Source organism: Vipera ursinii (genome assembly GCF_947247035.1).
Source record: "Vipera ursinii genome assembly, chromosome: 2".
Taxonomy (NCBI): domain Eukaryota; kingdom Metazoa; phylum Chordata; class Lepidosauria; order Squamata; family Viperidae; genus Vipera; species Vipera ursinii.
In genome coordinates, this window is record NC_139513.1 from 145,751,440 (window position 1) to 145,766,844 (window position 15,405).

General features: G+C 40.9%; 1 protein-coding gene and 1 long non-coding RNA gene across 2 annotated transcripts in view; one reads left to right on the plus strand and one right to left on the minus strand.

The window, feature by feature from the left end:
• Positions 1 to 15,405, minus strand: part of FMNL3 (formin like 3) — a 115,328-nt gene that overhangs the window by 52,583 nt on the left and 47,340 nt on the right. The window contains exons 2-4 of the mRNA XM_083352442.1: positions 11,285 to 11,368; positions 9,105 to 9,185; positions 7,501 to 7,577 (exon numbers count right to left, since the gene is read on the minus strand). Of these exons, the coding sequence (XP_083208568.1) occupies positions 7,501 to 7,577; positions 9,105 to 9,185; positions 11,285 to 11,368 (242 nt within the window). The remainder of the gene's footprint in view (positions 1 to 7,500; positions 7,578 to 9,104; positions 9,186 to 11,284; positions 11,369 to 15,405) is intronic.
• Positions 1,198 to 11,330, plus strand: LOC310634247. Its single transcript, XR_014491177.1, has 3 exons — positions 1,198 to 1,321; positions 2,795 to 2,863; positions 11,267 to 11,330. It is a non-coding gene; the product is annotated as an uncharacterized lncRNA (long non-coding RNA).

The window sequence follows — 15,405 nt, forward strand, 5'->3', positions numbered from 1 at the left end:
TATATATAATCTTGCAAAAAAATCTAATTCATTGTCTCTTGCAATATACTGAATTAGTACTTCGAGCAGGGTTTCTCAAACTGTGAGGTATATCGCCTTCGGGGAAGTGGTACAGGATGAGTTCAAGGGAGGGATGAAGAACCCTTTAGTTGTGCTTTGTTACAATAAATCCACATCTTCCAACATTCATTACATTGTTTTCATTGTTCATTTGGGTATTTAACTTTTTAGGGGAAATACATATATTAATATTACACTAAAGGAAGGTATGATGGCAAAATGTTTAGGAACCTCTAATTTAGATACTTGAAAACCCACATGAATGACAACAGTCTGGGAGGGCAGCCTATTCAATGAAGATTCATGGAATTATAATTCAAATTGTGTATGGAAATCAAATATGTTCCAATGAGATATCCCTTCCCAATGGGAAATTCTTGAATTTTGCATTTTGTTTACAAGAACTAGGAGCTATCACAATCTCCCTGAACAAGTCAATGCCTATCTCCAGCTTTCAGAGACACCGGCCTAGACATCAGACATCAACACTTCTCCTTCTCAAATAACTCCAATCAAACTCAGCTTATTTTTAGAACGATGTCCAGTCTGGTGTTTTTGAGCGATGTATATAAACTGGACAGGGTTCAGAGAAGACAGAAGAATATGATGAATTTAGAAGGAAATCAGCAACTATGGCCCACCCAATGTCAGTTCAGGGAGATAGTGGTGGCCCCTAGTTGTTGTAAACAAAATACTGTAAGTGGTACAGCTTTATCTTTCAACAGCAGGGAAGGGAGTGTTTGCTTAGGTTCTAAGACATCTGCTGGAGATCCCTCACCCTCCTGTAGTATTTGATGCAAGGAGGGAAAATAGCACGGGAAACGAATGGGACAAATCTGTAGGCAAAGAATCAGACTGTACATGTTGGGTAGTACCAAATGAAGCTGTGAATGTGTATGACTTTGTATGTGGAGATGTGCCAACCCAGGAACAAGTACTGTACATCGTAAGAGAGAGAATGCCTGCAGCTAGTGGTTTCAATATGTGCTGTTATTTCCTGAAGCAGCTTTGGCTGACTGCAATTTTGACCATTAATCATCTGGACCCTGAAATGGTACATATGGTCTCTCTTTCCCTCTCTCTCCCTCTACACCCGCCCATTTCCTGCTTGTCTGAACTTCAGCCTCCAACCCCAGTGTGTTTCCTGCCTGATTTCAGTGGCTGCACTACTAATTTAGAGTCTTCAATGCATCTGCTGAAGTCTAAAGGATGTGGAGGAAGGAGCAAAGGCTCTCTAAGGCAAATCCCATCCTGTAGTCAGGTAAGGAAGAGGAATTATGAGCGGCTGTGTGAGTTCCTTGTAGAAGAGGAAGCCGCACAATTTTTTTTAGTGTGTGCTTACATAGATGTTTCTTTGCAAATGCATCTGCTGCTGTGCCTGATTAACTACAGCTGATTGGCAAAGCACATGTTTTGTATATAGGTGTCCCAAGGATTTACACCAAACATTTCTCAATCTCTGACCTGGAGAGTCATTGTCAATTACAGCAAATACCAGATTAGATCCACTATGCCTCTGACAGTGTACAGTCATTTTATGCCTTCATTGGAAGGAATAAATCCTCAAGAGCAAGTGACAGACAAGGCATAGATGTGAGTGAGCACCTGCATGCACTGGTATTCATTTATGTATATGATGCAAACAATCACTGGGCTTAAGAAAGTCTCACAGACTGCTTCCAACCAGGAATATCACTAACACCAACAACAGTTCAGCCCCAGCTGTGTTAAGAACAAAGTAACAGGGAAATGAGATGAAGTTGCCTATAGGGAAAATATATCTTCAGGGGTTCAAACAAGTGGCACAAGAGGAAGGAAGGAAGGAAGGAAGGAAGGAAGGAAGGGAGGGAGGGAGGGAGGGAGGGAAGGAAGGAAGGAAGGAAGGAAGGAAGGAAGGAAGGAAGGAAGGAAGGAAGGAAGGAAGGAAGGAAGGCTTGAGAAATTTTGGGCAGATCTCTGCTGGGTTACATTATGGCAGGCATGTCAAACTCGCAACGTCATGTAATGTATCGCAACTTTCCCCCCATTGCAGGCAATGGGGTGGGTGTGGTTTTGGCATGATGCTTTGACATGCCTGCATTATGGGATGTCCATTCTCCTCCTAATTTATTTGCTTGTCCAGTATTTATATTGTTTGTTGTGTAGTTGTTTATTCACCAAACAAAAATTACAAATTCTAACGAACAAAATGAAACAACTAAAATGTGATAGGGACAATAGGCATATTAGCGCACTTAGACATGCCCCCTTAGGAACCTCTTAAATATGGGATGAGGTCCACAGAAATTAAGTTAGAATTAAAACTGTAAAAGTTAGTAGCTGAGAGAACTGAATTGGGTAAGATATTCCAGACTCTGACAACTCTGTTACAAAAAATGATTTCTTTTTTTAAAAAAAAGAATAGACTTTTGTTTACAAGAAAGCAAAAGTAAGCTTTAGAAAGATAGAGGAAATGTTATCAAGGACATGTGGATTATTTGTAGCAGTTGAAGATTGTCTGCAAGAAGCAGGTTACCCTGGAAGATTGCACACATGAGCAGGAATTGCTTTATGTCCTTGTGTGCTTCCTTCTCCCCCAGAGAATGAGAGCCTGTTCCCCCATATGCCCAACCCTATCCCCCATCTCAAACATAGCTTTCTAAAGTTTTTCTGTGCCAAAGATTCTGCTGTGTCCAAGTCAGGGACACACTCCAAGTTATATTCTTATCATGGTTGTTCCTTTTTCTTATCACAGTTGTTCCAAATTATCCCTGATTCCATTCCCAGAAATGTTGAGTTCTGTGACTAATTGCCTATTGCAAAGGTATGCTTTTGATAATCATTGGGAGTGGTAAAAAGTAACTGCTGGGAACGATGGAAATTGTAGTCAACAATATCATGATGGCCTAGGTCTGTCCTACATTGGTAAAACTCACTGACAACCTCACCACTGCGATGAAACCAGGTTTTCATCTACACAGACGTTCAATTCTATTTTTGTAGACTAAGACCACAAAATGTTGGAAAATTATGATGGGTAATTTGCAGTTTAGTTTGCACCCAGTTCACTCCCGGTCACTTCCTTTATCCAGATGACAGCAAGTTCACCTATCACTCAGCTCAACTAGCAGATTACATAAACATATAAAAAAGACCGCAAATGTCAAAATCGGTACCAGACAAAAGCAAGGAAAAGAAAGAGATGAACCAGAGGCAAGAATTTCTATTATTTATAGATAGATAGGTAACCTTTATTGTCATTTTTTACTGTGGGCACATTGGCACGCCTTAAAAATGAAATTTAGTTGCTTGCTCTCAAAGTGTACACATATACACAACACACATTTAAACATGCTATATGCAACATAGGTATAAACCTACACCCTTATATATAAATAACCTATAACTATTAAACACTGTCCATCTTGAATACATGAAGAGGACATGTAGTGTCCCAGACAATCCTGCGGACCCTGCTCAAGCAACACTTATATCAGTGATGGCAAACCTTTTAGAGACCGAGTGCCCAAACTGCAACCCAAAACCCACTCACGTATCATTGGGTGCTGGGTGGGTGTGGCCCATTGGGTGGGCATGGCCATTGGGTGGGCGTGGCTGCAGTGGTAACGGCAGACTGGGAGGGACTAAAAAGTTCAATCCATCAATTCCAACTTTGCGAGATTTTTTTTTCCTGAGAGAAGTTGAAATTGATTGATTGATCGAACCTTTTTTTTGTTTTGCACACGGCGACAGCGGCCTAAAGCGAAAAGGTTTTATAAAACCCAGCTGAAGGCCCAGGACTGGGGCATGCCCACAGAGAGGGCTCTGTGTGCCACTTGTGGCACGCGTGCCATAGGTTCGCCACCACGGACTTATATGCTATGTCCAGGATGGAAGGAGGGAACTGCCAATACTGTAATCTTTTCTGCCAACCCCCCCCCCGCCCCAGCCCTCACCTTCCTGTCTGAAGCTGTACATTCACCTGTATCTATCAAAAGACATGGAACTTTCAAAAGCACTACAGCAGGGGTAGGCAACCTCGGCTCTTTTATGACTCATGGACTTCAACTCCCAGAATTTCTGAGTCAGATATGCTGACTCAGGAATTCTGGGAGTTGAAGTCCATGAGTCATAAAAGAGCCGAGGTTGCCTACCCCTGCACTAGAGACTGCACTGTGGGTAACTAGCACGGACAATCCCAAAGGGAACGTCCTTTGGGTATTCCAGCCTTAACCCTCTTATGTGCATAAAAGCAGCAAATTAGAGATGGAAAGGAGGACAGTGAATAATTCCTCCTGCATTCTGCATCATAAAGGAAGCAACAGGTGGATGGGAAGGAAGTATCCAATATAAAACCTGAAGGCTATTGACTGTTGTTCTGCTCAGCCAACATAATTTTCTGAGTTTTGTCTTGCAGAAGAGATGCTGGCCCAGTTATTCATGTCTTCTCATTATTATAAATAGCTTCCATGACTCACTATTATGAGGCAGAAAAGATGTACATGTATTGATTTTCAGTAAAATCTGCATATACAATTTTTTTTCTCACTCTTGTATAGGAACCAGAATATGAAATACTGTTCCAATAAATAATTATACAATATTTTGCCATTTTTCCAGTCACCAAGCAAAAACAATTACAGTTGTCATCATAATAGAACCTGGATCTTTTACTATTGCTAATAATAATAACTAAAAGTTAACATAATATCTTCCCTAATTGCTCAAATAATTCATATCTACTATGAAAATAGAGGAGAGACTGCTTGCTTCAACATGGTCTGCTAACCTCTTTAAAAAGCTGCTTTACATTTTCAGCAGTGGCCACACAGTCTTTCATCTTGACCAGTGCTGTGATTAGCAGAAGGAAGAGAATACAATTTGGTGCCAGAAAATTATTTATTAATAACATTCTGGTGCTTTAAGGGAGAAAACTGTGCTGTTCTTCCAGGTGACTGGGAGAAAAAAGCACTCTGATAAATAATAGCACACCTAGCTTTCTTATCCACGATAAATAGTTCTAGCACAGGGGTCTTCAAACATGGCCCTTTTATGACTTGTGGACTAACTCCCAGAATTCCAAGTTTGAAGACCCGTGTCCTAGCAGAAGAGTCCAAACCAGATTTCTATAAAGGGCTGATTGATACCACACTTTCAATTTTCATTGTTCATATTATAGACTGCATGGCTAATTTTCCATCCCGTTAAATAAAATTATTAGCTTTTAAACAGAATTAGTATGCTGCTTAAAGAGGCAGTTGGACTGAAGTACAGGGGTTAATGTTTTGGATTAAGAATAGAAAATTCCAAATTTAGCTTCCCATTTTGTCTGAATGACTTTGGGCAGGTTATTGTCTTTCAGCCCAATTCTATCTTTCAGAGCTGAGCTGAGAATAATATGGCTGAATCATACCTCTAGCAGTTTCTAGGTTATGAAAAAGGATGTGCTTATTTTTAAGGAGCTTCTAATATTATTTTAGGGGACGCGGTGGCTCAGTGGGTTAAGACGCTGAGCTTGTCGATCAGAAGGTCGGCAGTTTGGCGGGTCGAATCCCGAGTGCCGCGTAAGAGAGTGAGCGCCTGTTACTCGTCCCAACTTCTGCCAACTTAGCGGTTCGAAAGCACGTAAAAATGCAAGTAGAAAAATAGAGACCACTCCGGTGGGAAGGTAACAGCGTTCCGTGCGCCTTTGGCGTCCAGTCATGCCGGCCACATGACCACGGAGACGTCCTCAGACAAGCGCTGGCTCTTCGGCTTTGAAACGGAGATGAGCACCGGCCCCTAGAGTCGGAAACAACTAGCACGCATGTGCTGGGGAACCTTTACCTTTACCTTAATATTCTTTTTCCCTTACACACACACAAGTACACACACATACACAGTGTGTGTGTGTGTGTGTTTGTGTGTGTGTGTGTGTGTGTGTGTATACAGTACCTTGAATTTCCAGATTTTAGTCCCTTGCATCTACAATTCACTGTCTACTGTAATTCAGCTGATAGGGTGGGGTAGGGAATGTCCTTAACTCTGAACTCTCTGCTCTGCAGAACAGTTGAGTCTTGCCTTAGTGAAGAATTCTGGATTAGAAAGCCTGAATGTTTTATTTTCTGACACATTATGCACTATGAATCTCTTCAGAAATTCATACATGTACCTCATTCTACCTTCTGTAAATGATTCTGCCCCACACTCCTAGCATTTGGTCCCTTTTCATCCCTTTCAGATTCCTGAATCTCATACCTCATGTATGAGATTGGTGGAGCAGTGGGCTAATGCCTCCTTAAGTAACACCAGCTGCCTGCAATTAGTGCAGGTTCACATCCCACCAGGCTCAAGGTTGACTCAGCCTTCCATCCTTCCGAGATAGGTAAAATGAGGACCCAGATTGTTGGGGGCAATTAAGCTGACTTTGTAATAATGCCGCTGGGGGTGTGTGTGTGTGAAAGCCCTAATAAGCAGGCATATACATAGAATGAAGGCTACTGCTAAGCTTGTAAGCCGCCCTGAGTCTTCGGAGAAGGGCGGGATATAAGTGGAATTAAAATAAAATAAAAAATACTGTTTGTTCAGACCTCACCAAAGGATACTGCTGACTAAGCATCCCCCTTGGTATCAGTTCCAGCTGACCTGAGGAATTCCTACCCAACCAGGCTCCGAAGCCAAGAACAGGAACTGTTCAGCTTCCTGCTCTTGTTGGTGTTTCCCTTTCAGCTGGAACCAGGACAGGTGGGAGACAGGAACACATTGCTCAATTCTCCATAGCAGGCTTGCAAACCTTTTAGATATGACAGGGATCTTTTTGCTAGGGTGTAGCAATCTAGACGTGAAATTCAGGGAGTAAGAAAGGCAGGGGATTAAATGTTTCCTTGTACAAAATACCACCCTTGAATGGGGAATGACTCCTATCTTAAATCCAACTTCTTGTCAGACTAGAAGGGCTGCGTAGAAAGAGTTCAAGTTCAGAAATGACCCAGATCATTTTTCTTCCTTTCGACAAATCATCTCCAGGTCGGGTACTCACAATATGCTAAACCCTAAACTGAAATTAACAAAACACAATTGTTGTGTTCACATCCTTTTTATAGCATAATGTGAAGGCTTAATTCACGCAATGTATTTCTCAGAAATACTGGCCCATAATCTGCATAGTCTGATCTGATACATTGTGCAAACCCTACAATTATAGACAGATTGGACAGATCTCTGTATTATAGTTTTGGCTTGACTACTAAGGATCAACCATTTACTGCTATTCTATATTGGTTTAAAAGGCTAGCCTGAATATATAAAAAATCATGTGGATCATAGCATGAATTCATGCAATCCAGCAGCCAAAGAAAAAATACCCCATCCCTGTGAGATAACACACAACTTCAAATATAATGCCTGTTCAAATGGCACTTTCTCAGACTTCAACATGACACATGATACACTTGTTCAAAAGCTTGGTTAACAATAACTTACCCAATGTGATTGGTCCTTAAAGAGATCTCCAGCTCCCTCAGCACTTTGGTGGATTCCTGCACCCTCCGACGGAACTTCTATAAGCACAAATAACTCCTTGCTCTAGTAGTATACAACACAATCACTTTTTTACACAAAAGAACCACAACTACAGAGGCAGGATGGACCATCAGTTTAAATATGCTGGCATTTCCTTTTCTATCATTCTTCATATCCCTCTACTACCTTTATTGTTTAAAAGAATAATAATTTTATCATTTATTACAGATTTTGTAACAGAGGATATATCTAATCATCAATAAGATGGATATTTCCATGTCAGAAGGATTTGGGCTTGATTCAATGATAACTGTATTTCTTTTTTTGTTGAGTAGAAAAAAAATAGCTCTCCTGTTAAGCAAGGCCTGCACTGCAGAGGTCCAGAGGTGGTTTTGAGTGGTATGAAGAGTCTATTGTGTGTAGACAAGTCCTGTTTGCGCGTTCAGCACTGCCAAATTGCTGCCTGCCCAATGACTTAGTAGATAAGTCATCACAACTTGTGGGTTGTAGGGTATATTTATTTTTCACAATTACAATTGTGGTAGCTTCCACTCCAATGACTTATCCCTTATACAGGTAGTCCTCAACTTACAACCACAACTGGGACCAGAATTTCCATTGCTAAATGAAGTCACCCCTGATTTTATGGCCTTGTCAGGTCCCTGTCAGAACGCTGCCATTCCAAAGGGAGGGGAACAGTTATTTGGGGTTTCAAGAATTTGTTGCTTTCGCTTTGGTGTATTGGTATGAGAAACGGGAAGGGGGGAATGGGCCATCAGGACCATCTGGATGGACTCCTTTCCAGCTGGATTCAGCCTGTTACCAAGATCGCAGCACCAAGAAGACAACTTGTTATCACCTTCTCATCTTGGAGTTCCCATAATATCTTTAAGCCAGCAGATTGGCTCCTGATGGACTGCGGCTTTGGGGTGGGGTTTGAACAATGGGAAATTAGATTTACGATTCATGAGGGATCTTCAGATTCTGCCTGGCTTCTCTGCAATCACTTTCTCTCAGTAAAAGATCCTTTTGAAATAATGCTTGTTGCAAGAGTCATGCTTTCCTGAGTAAATAGCTAAGGCAGGACCTTACAGGCCTTTTTTGTGACAGTTGTTAAATGAATCACTGCAGTTGTTAAATGAATCAGGTGGACGGTTAAGCTAATCCAGTTTTCCCCAATCACTTAGCTTACTGGAAGTTGGCTAGAAAGATCACAAAAGGTGATCACATGACCTGAGATGCTACGATTGCTGTAAGTATATGCCAGTTGCCAAGTGCCAGAAGTGATCATCTGACTGAGAAGATGCTGGAACAGTTCTAAGTGCATACACAGTTCATTGCTTTTTCAGTGGATTGCAACTAGTCACTAAACAAATGGCTGTAAGTTGAGGGCCACATGTACTTTATTGGTTTTAATTTAATAACAAATAATATTCTGCTTGGACCAGTGCATAGCTGATGCTTTGGTATACTATAAGTGTGGGGGAGGGGAGGGGGTCACCGTTTCTTTGGTCACCGTTCTCCTAATATTGGAAACCATTTTAAAGAAATCTTTTAAGGCTTACCTTTCGGGTAACACCTGGATCGAGGAAGCTCTTCAATTTCTGTATATATGTATGGGGTGGATTCTTCACTTGAAACCTTTCCTGTTTCATGTTGGGTAGGGAAAAGAAATGGGGTGGGGGGGTGGGGGAAAAGATAGAGGGAATTATTGTGTATGCAAGAGGTCTTTGAAAGCCAGCACTGGAATGCTGCGTTATGGATTTATTAATTCAAGAACTCCCCCTCACCATATAAAGCCCTCACTTGCACTGAAAGTTTGCCAGCCAGGGACTCAACTTAGGTACCAACTAATCCAAATAGCAGATGCTTCTTTATGTCTGCTTCCCTAATAAACTTGAAAGGAAAGCCATTTTCATTTTGTGCTTCACCCAGATAGTTTCTGCTCTGGCTCCTCAACAGCCCCTTTTTCTTGTGCTCATACGTTAGAAAAGTCTGTCCCTATAACTTCAAGATTGTTAAGACTAGGCACAGTTACTCTGTTGAAGAGTTTTACTTCTAAGTGCACAGGAATATAGGATCAGGTTGTAAATAATCAAACTGAAAACCATTTTCTTATCAAAGTTCTTATGTACTCACATGAATCAATGAAAATTGTTTCAAATAAATTCACATTTAACTTGTGGCTACTACTTCAAGATCAAAGGCCTTTGGGTATGATATTGGTGATTGTATTAATATCCTACATTTAGCTTTGATCAAATATAGCAGGCATGTCAAACTGTTGGCCCATGGGCCAAATGCATCATACTAAAACTGTGCCCACCCTATTGCTGGCAATGGGGGGGGAAAACTGTGATATGTCACGCAACATCACATGACGTCATGAGTTTGACATGCCTGAAATACAGTATCAGGCTGATCCAGCAGCCTCCTCTAATTCTATGTCCATTTGCATGCATAGGTTTACAGGATTTGTTTTCCTCTCCAAATGGTTTCTCCTGATAGTTCATTTCATGAAAAGCGATTTTCCTTTAAAATAACCCAAGAATTATCTCAGGGACTGCGCCTCTGTACTGTTCTTGAGAAAAGTTTCTGGGCTGAAGCACATATCACTTTTCTTGGCCAAACCTTGAGAACAACACTGATAGATGAGTTGTAATAGTTTTATACTTACATCCGGAATTACTCCAGGTTTGACACAGGCTTCAGCAAAAGGCCCTCTAGTTAGCCATGTTCTATATTGGCACCTTCCTGCTTATTTGGCAGTTCGGTCCAAGACCATACTAAGATAAATTCTTATAGGTTTTTGTTCAGTTTGGGTTTTTCTTCTTTAGGGAAATAAGGGAAGTATTAGCAATGAAGCCTATCTGGGCTCAAGTGATATTTTAGGGATGCTCCGTGAAAAGTGTTGTTCTCTATACTAGTGTTTATTAAACTTTTTTCTGTGACCCCCCCTCCCAGTTTTAAAGATTATACCTTTTAACTTTTTATAGATTTATTGATATTTACAAAATTAAACATTAAAATTGATACATTGATACTATATTTCTCACAATCATTTGATGGGACTTTACTATTAAATATATCATTTCTCAATATAAACTGGCAAATAATTTTGATTTTTCAGGCCCTTGAGGTGGTGTTGGAGGACTCTGCAGGATCCTCAGACCACACTTTGAAAAACACCACTCTAAGAATATCAAACTGACCAAAATTGTCCAGAAAATAAAAAGCACTGGAGCATTTTTTTTCTTCACTTTGTAACAGAGCTTTACCTAGATCAAGTGTAGAAATTTCCCATTATTTACAGGGATAACAGGGACCCCTTGACTTCAGCAGCCATGTATCAAAAGAGCCTTCAGATAGGGAAATGTTGCCTGCTCTTTTAAAGGAAATCAAAGCCCTTAGATAACAGGTGTCAAACTCGATCCATGTCATGTGATGTATCATGACATATCGTGACTTTTTTTGCCTTTGCGGAGCCGGAGTGGGCATGGCCTGCCCATGATGCATCCAGCCCGTGGGCCGCCAGTTTGACACCCCTGCCTTAGATCAAGGGGACCACATGTTGTTTCTGGCAATAGTCCTCTTGCCTGAGTCATAAGGTGATATGCCCTGACATATTATGTTATGTCTCTTTCATGTTGGCAAAGTCTCTCTCTCTCTTTCTCTCTCTCTCTCTCTCTCTGTCCCTCTCCTCTTTCCACCCCCCTCTCCATCTTAGTTCCTCCATCTCTTTTACCTGGTCACAAATTAGGTCCCATTTCTTCTCGTTGTCATATTGCCTCAGAAGACGGGCCTTGTCAGGAGGGAGATTCATGGAGCTCTGTGGAAAGAAGTACAGGGGTGTCAAACTCAATTTCATTGAGGGCCGCATCAGCATTGCAGTTGCCCTCAGGGGGCCCGGTGAGTATGGCCAGGGTGGGCGTGGCCTACTGGGTGGGCGTGGCTAGAGTGCGTATGGCCTACTGGGTGGGCGTGGCCAGCTCTACATCGTTCGCATCAAGGGTGCCTATGGAGGCCTGGGCAGGAGTGGGACACATCTGAGGGTCTCTGGCAGAAGGAGGGTCTCTGGGCCAGGGCGAAGGCAGTGGGGGCCGTTCCCTCACTGTTTCCAGGATGGCTTCGTGAGCCACATGAAACCACTTCGTGGGCCAGATCCGGCCCCCGGGCCTTGTGTTTGACATGTCTGAAGTAGAGGGACAGTTAGTGGGGAGGCACACCACACTGCCTTCTGCATCCTGCAACCCATCTTCAGGACTGGGTGTGTGGTAGAAAGTATGCATTATGGTTTATATTCTGCAATGGGCTGCAGGACAGAGGGCAAGGTTTATTTTATTATTTTATTAATATTTTTATCCCGCCTTTTTATTTTTAAGAATAACTTAAGGTGGTAAACATATCAAACGCACTGTCCTCCTCCTATTTTCCCCACAACAATAACCCTGTGAGGTGGGTTGGGTTGAAAGTCAATGACTGGCTCAAAGCCACCCAGCTGGCCTTCAGGGTCAAGGCGTGACTTGAACTCACTGCCTCCTGCCCTCCAGCCTGGTGCCCCAACCACTAGACCAAGCTGGCTCTCTCTTGGCAGACTCTCTCTTTGTTAAAATAAATAAATAAATCATTAATTAATTAATTCAAACCATTTATATAGCTGCCCATCTGCCCATCTTGTATCAAACTCTGGATGGCTCTCAGGCTCAAATATTGGCACCACACAATATTAATGTGGCACACCAGCCTAATCAGACGCTATCTTACTTAATTCATCTTTTGTATTCCTAACAACATTTGTAAAAATACAGGAACTGCGGGGTAAGCAGATTACATCAACTTGGAAAATTACTCGACAAAAGAAGATGATCAGAGACAGATACAAGAGATTTGACTCACCCTATCAGATGGACTATTGCATGAATAAATATTTGTTTGAAAATGGCTAAAAGAACAGAGAATTTTGAACACAAATTTAAGCAAACAAATATATAAAAATAGGATGTATGCTGAACTAATGAGATGATGGTTATGGGAATAATATAAGCCGGAAAAAATGTTATATAGAGATATTATTATTTGTATAAATATAAAAAATGCCTATATCTAATCATTTATATATTGAAAATATTAAGGATTATATTTTGGCTAAGGTTGAAGAAGGAGAATACAAACAGAATGGAATTATCAAATTTAATTATTGTTAATTAATTATTATTGTCCTTTTTTTCTTGTTAAAATATAAACCAAGACAACATGCTGTACACCAGGCACTGGAGATTGTTATAATTAAAAACCAATAATATATCTATTAAAAAAAATCAATTGTGCAATTTGGGGGAAGGGATATGTTTAAATACTTGTAAAGCTTGGGACGAACCTGTCTCCACCTTCCCTCTCAAAATTAATTTCTCCTGTATGTTCCCTAACTAAATCTTTTTCTGAGCCTTGCTCCAATGTCTATCATCCAACAAAGGGAGATTCTATTCTCTGGGGGAGGATTTGGAGGGGAGAGGCAGTTTGGTTAAGGGACTATTTTCCCAGGCAGCTTTGCTAGTTCTCTTTTTCATTTATTTACATTAATTTACCAGTGCCATATGCCACTCCATTCACTGACAATTCTGAATATATACTTACCGGTATATGGCATCCATAAATCTGTAAATTTCTCAGCATCTGGTGATGAATTCTTTAGTACCCTCTGATTCCTTAAACCAGGGGTAGGCAACCTTGGCTGGCTCAGGAATTCTGGGAGTTGAAGTCCACAGTCATAAGAGCCAAGGTTGCCTACCCCTGCCTTAAACAAATTATGCCCTCTTGGATTTCTCTTTTAAAGTCTGCATTTTTACTGTAAAACTGTTTTCTGTTTTGTTTTAGATACCTTTTATTATTGTTCATCTATTAAAAATTTATATGCCGCCCATTTCACTCCACAAAGAAACCCTTTTATGTTTATGTACTTTTTTTATGATAGCCAGTATAATATCATGTTGAAGGCACCACACTCCTACTGAAGAAACCTGAAGCCAACCATGGAGTTCATGGGTGTATTTTAGGCCAACCTTCCTCAGTCTCAATCCAAAGAAATTCACAGCGTTATAAAAAGGATAAAATTAGGGAAGGCCTCATGTAAATTACCTTGAGCCCTGTGGGGAAAAAAGGGATACAAATGCAATAAAAATATAGTTGGACTGATGGCGTGGTAAGAAGTGAACTGAAGGTAGTTTAAAAAGAGAAGGATGTTTCTTATATCTGCACTCTTTCCATTCTTGTACTTTTTAGAATAGAATAGAATAGAATAGAATAGAATAGAATAGAATAGAATAGAATAGAATAGAATAGGAATCTGGAAGGGACCCTGGGGGTCTTCTAGTCCAGCCCCCTGGTCAAGCAGGAGAACCTACACCATCTCAGACATGTGATTGTCTAGTTTTTTCTTTAAAATCTCCAGTGATGGAGCACCCATGAATTCTAGGGGTAAGCTGTTCCACTGGTTGATTTTCCTCACTGTCAGGAAGTTTCTCCTTAATTCCAGGTTGCTTCTCTCCTTGATCTGTTTCCAACCATTGTTTCTCGTCCTTCTCTCTGGTGCTCTGGTGAACAACCTGACCCCCCTCTTCCTTGTGGCAGCCCCTCAAATACTGGAATACTGCTATCATGTCTCCTCTATTTCTTCTTTTCTTTAGACTAGCCAAACTCAAGTCTCGCAGCCGTTCTTCGTAAGTTTTAGCCTCCAGGTCTTTGATCATCTTAGTTGCTCTTCTCTGAATTTTCCCCAAACTCTCAACATCTTTTTTGTGATATGGTGACCAAAACTGGCTGCAGTATTTCAGGTGTGGTCTTACTAGGGCTTTGTAAAGCAGTACTAATACTTCATGTGATCTTGATTCTATGCCTCTGTTTATACAACCCAATATTGTATTAGCTTTTAGTTCCTCTTTAACACAGTAAGACAAAATTAATATACCTGCATACAGTACCGGAAGAAGCTAATCATCTCTCAAACCATGTGTACCTTTTAAAAATTACAACATGTCACAGTCAAATCCCAAAAAGGAGCCTCTGGTGTTATGGATAATACTGTTCATGTAGGCATGAAAAATGGCTTGCATGCTGTCAATGCTTCTGACTCTAGTTTTCTCCAAATCTTAAAGCTGCTAGACTTAAGATTCATTTCTTCATGTTCAAAATAAGACTTAGAAGTTTTCCTCCAAAGGTCTCCAGCTGGTGGCATACAATACATCAAAATAATCTGTTTCTAAAATTAGGGTGAATTGAATTCAGTGTAGAAATTTCCAGTGTCTACATCTGTGTCTGTGGGTAAGTTGCATGTGAGCCTTCAAGTTAGTTTTGATTCTTGCAAACTACAAGGACAAGTCCATGCAACTTTCCAGGCAACGTTTCCAGAAATGGTTTATCTTTGCTTCCTTCCTAGGATTAAAATGACTGGCTAAAGTTGGCTTCCATGAAGATGCAGGACTAAGACTCAGGCCTTCTCACTCCAAGGTCAGCATTTTAACCACTATGCCAAATTGGCTTTTTTACATGGGTATTTAGGTAGTCCTTGACTTACAACAGTTTGTTTAGTGACCGTTCGAAGTTACAATGGCACTGAAAAAAGTTACTTATGACCGTTTTTCACACTTACAACCATTGCAGTACTCCCATGGTCACATGATCAAAATTCAGATGCCTGGCAATTGACTCATATTTATGACGATTGCAGTGTCCCGTGGTCACCTTTTGTGGCTTTCTGACAAGCCTAATCAATGGGGAAGCCAAATTTAATTAACAACTGCAGTGATTCACTTAACAGCCATGGCAAGAAAAATCCTAAAATGGGGCAAAATTCACTTAACAAATGTCTCA